Source organism: Amblyraja radiata, chromosome 2, assembly GCF_010909765.2.
Source record: "Amblyraja radiata isolate CabotCenter1 chromosome 2, sAmbRad1.1.pri, whole genome shotgun sequence".
Taxonomy (NCBI): Eukaryota; Metazoa; Chordata; class Chondrichthyes; order Rajiformes; family Rajidae; genus Amblyraja; species Amblyraja radiata.
Window position 1 is genome coordinate 31,740,727 of NC_045957.1, and position 8,571 is coordinate 31,749,297.

General features: G+C 41.6%; 1 protein-coding gene across 1 annotated transcript in view; it reads left to right on the forward strand.

Moving 5' to 3' along the window:
• Positions 1 to 7,856, forward strand: part of nom1 (nucleolar protein with MIF4G domain 1) — a 47,593-nt gene extending 39,737 nt beyond the window's left edge. The window contains exons 10-11 of the mRNA XM_033044408.1: positions 4,838 to 4,947; positions 6,949 to 7,856. Coding sequence (XP_032900299.1) covers positions 4,838 to 4,947; positions 6,949 to 7,126 — 288 coding nt within the window. The 3' untranslated portion in view covers positions 7,127 to 7,856. The remainder of the gene's footprint in view (positions 1 to 4,837; positions 4,948 to 6,948) is intronic.
• Positions 7,857 to 8,571: the final 715 nt, after the last annotated feature.

Consider the following 8,571-nt stretch of genomic DNA (forward strand, 5'->3'; position numbering starts at 1 on the left):
GTAACATCATCACGGATTTAGTTGTGCTGGACTTTTCTAAAGCATTTGATGTCATCCCACACCAGAGACTGCTTCAGAAGCTTGACTTCTATGGTATTCGTTCCAACACGAAACGATGGATTTCCAGTTTCCTGACAAAACGTCTTCAGCGTGTGTGTGTGAACGGAAAGAGCTCCAATTGGCATCCAGTGTTGAGTGGTACACCTCAGGGCGCAGTACTTGGCCCACACCTATTTTTGCTTTACATAAATGACATCCATGAAAAAGTCACAAGTACGACCAGACTATTCGCTGATGATTGTTTGCTGTACTCTCCAATTAAGTGAGCTGATGATGAAGATGCTCTCCAAAAGGATCTCGATACTATGGTTGAGTGGTCACAACAATGGGGCATGCAGTTCAACCTTTCCAAATGTGAAACCATGCGTGTCACCAGAAAGAGGAATCCAGGCGAAACATCTTACAATATACTTGGTGCCACCCTTGAAGAATCCAAACAAACCAAGTATCTTGGCATCAAATTGCAGAATGATCTGCGTTGGAATGGTCAGACTCATCGATTTGTTACTAACACTTATGAGAGAGAAGCGAGTGTCACCAAACTTCTGAATTGTCTGGGGTGGAACCCTCTCCAAGACAGACGTGAAGCTCACCGTTTGACCTGTTTTTACAAAATGTTAAATGGTCAGCTCGACATAGATTACAAGACCTACACCAAACCCAAACCAATTAGGAGCAGACAAGGGCATTAGATGCAATTTGTGATCCCAGCTACAAAGACAGATGTGTACAGCAATTCGTTCTTCCCCCGCACAATTAAAGCATGGAATAATCTCCACCCTACTATAGTTACCCAACCAGATGCAACTAAATTTAAAGTAGCTCTTTCTTCCCAATAACCCTTTCTGGCTTAAGCCCTCCCTTCACCACCTCCAGTTTAAATTCCATTTGGAATATTTTGGAGGACCAAGAAACCAAGAACCTAAGAACTACCTTCTGTGGCAGAGAATTCCACAGATTCAACACTCTCTGTGAAAAATGTTTTTCTCATCTCGGTCCTAAAAGACTTCCTCCTTATCCGTAAACCGTGACCCCTTGTTCTGGACTTCCCCAACATCGGGAACAATCTTCCTGCATCTAGCCTGTCCAACCCCTTAAGAATTTTGTAAGTTTCTTGTAAGTTCCTGCTAGTGGAAACATCCTCTCCACATCAACTTTATCCAAGCCTTTCACGAGTCTGTATGTTTCAGTGAGGTCCACCTCATAATGCATCCAAGCAAGAAACCCTGTAAACTTACTTTGAATTCAACTTGAGTGATAATGGGGCAGTAGTCCCAAATATATTTAATACCCACTTAACAAAGTTCAGACATCACTAATATCATTAGACACTAGACAATAGGTGCAGGAGTAGGCCATTTGACCCTTCGAGCCAGCACCGCCATTCAATGTGATCATGGCTGATCATCCCCAATCAGTACCCCGTTCCTGCCTTCTCCCCATATCCCCTGACTCCGCTAATTTTAAGAGCCCTATCTAGCTCTCTCGTGAAAGCATCCAGAGACCTTGCCTCCACCTCCCTCTGAGGCAGATAATTCCACACTCACCACTCTCTGTGAGAAAAAGTGTTTCCTCGTCTCCGTTCTAAATGGCTTACTCCTTATTCTTAGACTGTGGCCCCTGATTCTGGACTCCCCCAACATCAGGAACATGTTTCCTGCCTCTAGCGTGTCCAACCCCTTAACAATCTTATATGTTTCAATGAGATACCCTCTCATCCTTCTAAACTCCAGGGTATACAAGCCCAGCTGCTCCATTCTCTCAGCATATGACAGTCCCGCCATCCCGGGAATTAACCTTGTAAACCTACGCTGCATTCCCTCAATAGCAAGTATACCCTTCCTCAAATTAGGGGACCAAAACTGCACACAATACTCCAGGTGTGGTCCCACTAGGGCTCTGTACAACTGCAGAATGACCTCTTTGCTCCTATATTCGATTCCTCTTGTTATAAAGGCCAACATGCCATTTCTTCACTGACCGCTGTACCTGCATGCTTACTTTCATAGAATGATGTAGAAGGCCCCCCGAATCCCGTTGTACTTCTCCTTTTCCCAACTTGACGCCATTTAGATAGTAATCTGCCTTCCTATTTTTGCTACCAAAGTGGATAACCTCACATTTATCCGCATTAAACTTCATCTGCCATGCATCTGCCCACTCCCCAACCTGTCTAAGTCACCCTGCATTCTCATAGAATCCTCCTCACAGTTCACACTGCCATCCAGCTTTGTGTCATCTACTAAATTTGCTATTGTTACTTTGAACCCCTTCAACCAAATCATTGATGTATATTGTAAATAGCTGCGGTCCCAGCACCGAGCCTTTGCAGTACCCCACTAGTCACTGCCTGCCATTCTGAATGGGACCCATTAATCCCTACTCTTTGCTTCCTGTCTGCCAACCACTTCTCTATCCATGTCATCCATGTCTCTACCCCCAATACCATGTGCCCTAATTTTGCCCACTAATCTCCTATGTGGGACCTTATCAAATGCTTTCTGAAAGTCCAGGTACACGACATCCACTGGCTCTCCCTTGTCCATTTTCCTAGTTACATCTTCAAAAAATTCCAGAAGATTAGTCAAGCATGATTTCCCCTTCGTAAATCCATGCTGACTCGGACCGATCCTGTTACTGCTATCCAAATGTGCGGCTATCTCATCTTTTATAATTGACTCCAGCATCTTCCCCACCACCAATGTCAGGCTTACAGGTCTATAATTCCCCGTTTTCTCTCTCCTGCCTTCCTTAAAAAGTGGGATAACATTAGCTACCCTCCATTCCACAGGAACTGATCCTGAGTCTATAGAACATTGGAAAATTGTTGCCTTTGATATAGCAGTGCGGCCTTTGACCAACTGAGAAAAATATCTCATCCAAAACCAAGACAAACTTATATTTAGACTTTAGAGATACAGCTCATAAATGGGCTATTCATCACCCTGTATTCCATAAAGGTGATTCACTGGCACCTTCTCAAGCACAAGTAGACCTGCTGGCTTTGCGAGCAATAACTATTTTCTTTTTGTCAAGCATACGCTGGTGAACTGGAAGAGCCAAGGTCTTTTCTTTGTGTCCAGTAACACTTTGTTGGTGAGCCACAGTACACATTTGGAGTAGTTTAGTTTAGAGATACAGCGTGGAAACAGGCCCTTTGGCCCACCTAGCCCATGGCGACCAGCGATCCCCGCACACTACCACTATCCTCCACTTTGGGGACAATTTACAAATTTACCCAAGCCAATAAGCCTACAAATCTGTACATCTTTAGAGTGTGGGACGAAACCAGAACCGGAGTATAATGTTCAATTTTTGTCAATGTACGAAAGATGTAATTGAGCTGGAAAGTGTGCAAAAAAATTTTACAAGGATGTTGCCAGGCATCGAGGGCCTGAGCTATAGGGAAAGATTGGGTTGGCTAGGACTTTATTCCTTAGAGCAGAGGAGGCCGAAGAGTAATCTCGTTGAGGCATATAAAATCATGATGGGGGTAGATAGGGTGAATGCACAGAGTCTTTTAACCAGAGTAGGGGGAATCGAGAACCAGAGGACATGGGTTTAATATTAAAGGGGAAAGATTTAATACTAACCTGAGATTCAACTTTTTCCACACAGAAGGTTATGGGTATATGGATCACCCTGCCAGAGAAGGTAGTTGATACAGATGCTATAACAACATTTAAAACGCACTTGAACAGGCACATTGATAGGAAAGATTTAGAGGGATATGGGCCAAATGCGGCCAAATGGAATAAGTTTAGGTGGGGCATCTTGATCAGCGTACAAGTTGGGACAAAGTCTACTTCCTTGCTATATGACAATGTTCCATTAAACACTGATGACTATGATTAGAAGTAGATTGATTAAATAATTACTTTGCAGCTGTTTGAACATCGAAGGAAGTTGACAAATTACAAATAAACTTTAAAATAACAGTTATATCCCACAAATTTTTTTTAATGCACAGTTCTTATCAGAACACACTTCTGGATATAGTTTCAAATGGAGTATGTATTAACCAAGAAGTATGCTAAAAAAAAAGATAAATAAATTATTTATGCTGTTTAAGATTTCATTGAAACTGGAGCTAAGAATAATCACTCATTAGAGCATACCTGTGTCAGAAGGAACTGTAGATCTGGTTTTACATCGCAGATAGACATAACATGCTGGAGTCACTCAACACGTCAGGGAGTATTTCTGGAGAAAAGGAATAGCTGACGTTTTGGGTCAAAACCCTTCTTCAGACCTAAAACGTCACCTAATCCCTTTCTCCAGAGATGCTGCCTGACCCGTTGAGTTACTCCAGCTTTCTGTCTCCATCTTTAGAGCATACTTACCACAGCTCTAAGATTGCCAGTTATCTGCACCCTAGACCACACTTTCTTCCATCACAGAGCAGTCATCGATCTATTTCATTTGATCTCGCCATCTTTAAAACAATATTTTAGGGATTGTTCTAGCAGAGTAACTTTAAAATTAAAGCTGAACTGGTTAACTGAATATCAGAAGCAGGACTGGAAGATAAATATTGTAAATATGGAATGCTTGGAGTCAAATGTGATTATAGATATGTTCAAAGTCCTCATCTTTACATTGTGGTTGATTATTGTGGGAAATAGTAATACAAATCAACCTTGATCAAATTAAATGACGATTAAATTGATCGGCTTAATAACTGCCTTGTAGTGGCCTGGTCAAGGTCAAGGGACCGCCACAGCCTTCTATATATATATATATCCATATATCAATTACCCATGTTTGGATGTTGCAGGTAATTGAGTTCAGTGAACTGGATAAACCGAAAGTCAAGTTCCTGAGACAAGTTCTCCATAAACTATTAATGGATACTGAACCAGAAGAAATAGCAATGGTATTTCAAAGGTAACTTCTTGCAAATGCATTTTAGTACAAATAATGTTTAATTCCATAAGTGCTTAACCATGTAAGTTTATTTTAAAATAGTCTGCTTCTTTCATCTCGTTTATCTTGTATGTAAATAATTCAATGTGTCATTGCGTATTACAGCACTTTTAATTTTGTAGTATTAATGCTTGGCTTTTGAGAAAATGATCGATTCATGAAGTTTGTACAATTCTTTGAATTGTTTGCTCGAGAGGCCTAGTTGCTGGATAATTTAAACAGGATTGGTCCTCCTCTGTGTTTGCTATAGTGCTGTTGCCCAGTGCAGCATTGTATCTTAATTTTCATTACTGATTCAGATTACATCCACATCTGGTAGCCATAGTTATCCAGGCCAATTCAACTAATGTCTGAAGAAGGCTTCATACAAAATGATTCTGCTTGCTCAATATAGTTTCTTGGAAGTGTGAGGTATACCGAATAGTGAAAGGCCTGGATCGAGTGGATGTGCAGAGGATGTTTCCACTCGTGGAGAGTCTAGAACCAGAGGTCATAGCCTCAGAATAGAAGGACGCACCTTTAGAAAGAGGATGAGGAGGAACTTCTTTAGTCCGAGGGGGTGAATCTGTGGATTTCATTGTCACAGACAGCTGTGGAGGCCAAGTCATTGGGTATTTTTAAGGTGGAAATTAGCAGATACTTGATTGGTAAGGCTGTAGAGGGTTATGAAGCAAAGGCAGGAGAATGGAATTGAGAGGGAAAGAGATCTGACTCGATGGGCTGAATGACCTACTGCTGCTCCTATGATTAATGAACATATCATTGTCGTTTGTCTTCAGTGTACATAATTAATTTGCTTCCAGCATTAGATCAATCTCAATTATTGATGACGGTAAGTAGTTCTGAGCTGAAATCTTACTAAATCAACATTAAAACTCCCAATAATCCACTATCCGACCATTCCGAAATCCCTATAGTTCAGGATCTGGCACAATGGGTACCGTTTGCCACTCTCCCTTCAGACTCGCCAGGGTTTGACTCTGTCTCACTTCAAACTCATCAGGGTAGTTACTGGATTGGCATTGACTCATCGATCAAAGTGTATGGAGTCATACAGCATGGAAGCAGGACCTTCAGCTCACCTCAACATTCTGACCAAGATGCCCCATCTACACTAGTCCTGCCTGCCCGCGTTTAAACCATTTCTCTTTAAACCTTTCCTATGCACCCGGTAAGTAAAATTTAAACTGAAATACTGCAAAGACTCGATTAAAACTCCAATAATCCACTATCCAACCATTCAGAAATCTCTTTGGTTTAGCCCTCGTAGAATCGCACAGCACAAAAGTAGGTCCTATCAGCCCAAATCGTCAATGTTGACTTTGTGTCCATCTACATTGATGTCATTTGCCCATTTTGGCTCCATATCTTCCTGGGGCTTGCTTATCTAAGTGCCTTTCTAAATGTCGCTCAAAATTGGTTTTGGTACAATCCTATCACATCATCTGGTTGGCCAAGGGTCTGTTCCTGTGCAGTATCTCTCTGATTCAGACATTATTGAAACCACATAACTGGTGATTTGCTTGGCCAGATACTATTCTACAATTTGTGTTCAGAAGTTGGATTTCTACAGACGATTTGCCACATTATTTCAAATATTTACATTGGACCAATATTTCCTATTAAAAAAATTATGAAGCTTCATTATTTATTTGTGCAAGTTAAAGTAGCAGAATTAGACCAATCAGCCCATCAAGTCTAATCTGCCATTCAATCGTGGCTGATCTATCTTTCCCTCCCATCCCCTTTTTCCTGCTTTTTCCCCATAATCCCTGACACCCGTAGTAATCAAGAATTGACGGCCTCCACAGCGCTCTCTGGGGCAATGAATTTCACTCTGATTTCTAAATTTGCATTTCCATGTACAACTGCATAATAACAAATAACAAAATGCTCCATTATTATAAGCATTAATGCAAACTGAATCTTTCTTCTTCAAACATCCTTTATATTCTGTTGTAGGATCTCTGGAATTCCAGCTCTGGCAATGTTGCGGGAAGGTCTGAATCTCTTCATTTCCCATTTCTTGTTGAAGAATGCCTCCAACCTGGGCTCGTCAGAACAAGTCAATTTGCTCAAAGAACGCATAGCCATTGCTGAAAAGGCTTTACAAACCAAAGATACCAGACTAAAATTTTAATAATGTTATACACCATCGAAGACCTTAATCCAACATGAAATGGAACATCTTTCGCATAACTTGTACATCATAAGAGGTGCCTGTCTGCGACAAGGCTGGCATTTATTAATCATCCCTAATCCCTTGGCTGTTATGTGCAAAAATTAAAAAATAACCCTATTGATTGGTCTGCAGTCAAGGCAAAGATGGCAGATTTTGGTCCATGAATAACAGTCTTCCAGCTACTTGGCCACTGGATCAGTAACAATGGGCCATTGTGGGCTCCATCATTCCTTGATCATTGTAACTTTTTTTGCATATCTTCCATTCATTTGTTCTATATCTCTATATCACCGTCTATCTCCCACATTTCCCTTTCCCCTGACTTTCAGTCTGAAGAAGGGTCTCGACCCGAAAAGTCACCCATTCCTTTTCTCCAGAGATGCTGCCTGACCGGCTGAGTTACTCCAGCTTTTTGTGTCTATTCGCATTGCAGTCTGTGGACACTGAACACAGCATTTCCATCTGCATGACTTGAGAGATTACAAGAGTGGCTGATGCTAATGTATTTGAAAGAAATTATCGCAATTATATGTTTTATCCATTGATACTTGAGCCTCAGCCATGCTGTTCACTGGAGAATGAACACCAGCATGGTCCAGTTTCTGATTTATAACAAATTATATCTTTGCAGGTATTTTCTGTACAAATGTGATATGAAATGTTTATAAAAAAAACATGAATTTCAAACCGTTTCTTTCCAATTATACTTTTATAGTTGTGAATTTGGTAACGGTAAATAAGGAAATGATTCTGAAGTTATCACATTGATATCAGTTTATCATTTTACTGAGCTTATTGGGACATAAAGCTATTGTATCAGTGATCATTAGTCTGCAATTGCCTGAATTATAGCATGGAAGAAGGCTGTTTGGCTCATAGAGTCGATACCAGCTCAATGAAGAACAATGCAGCTTATCCTTCTCCCCGTTGGCCTGCATGGTTATTCTGATACAATACGATAGAACTTTATTTATCCCAGTAGGGAAATTGATCTGCCAACAGTCATAAAAATACATGAAACATGAAATTAAAGTGACAAGTGGAAAGGGTTGGTGATGTGCAAAGATTGGGATGTGAGGGGGGGGGGGGGAGAGAAGGGAAGTCGGTCTCGGTCTACCCCACGACAGAAGGGGGTGGAGTTGTACAGTTTGATAGTCACAGGGAAGAAGGATCTCCTGTGGCGTTCTGTCCTACATCTTGGTGGAACCAGTCTGTTGCTGCAGGTGCTCCTAAGGTTTACCAGTGTGTCATGGAGGGGGTGAGCTGTATTGTCCAGGATGCTCCGCAGTTTGAGGAGCATCCTCTCCTCCAAGACCACCTCCCATGACTCTAACTCCACCACCAGGACGGAACCAGGTCGGTGCGGGCGCTGCAAGCTGGCAGCCCTGCCAGCAGCATGTTAG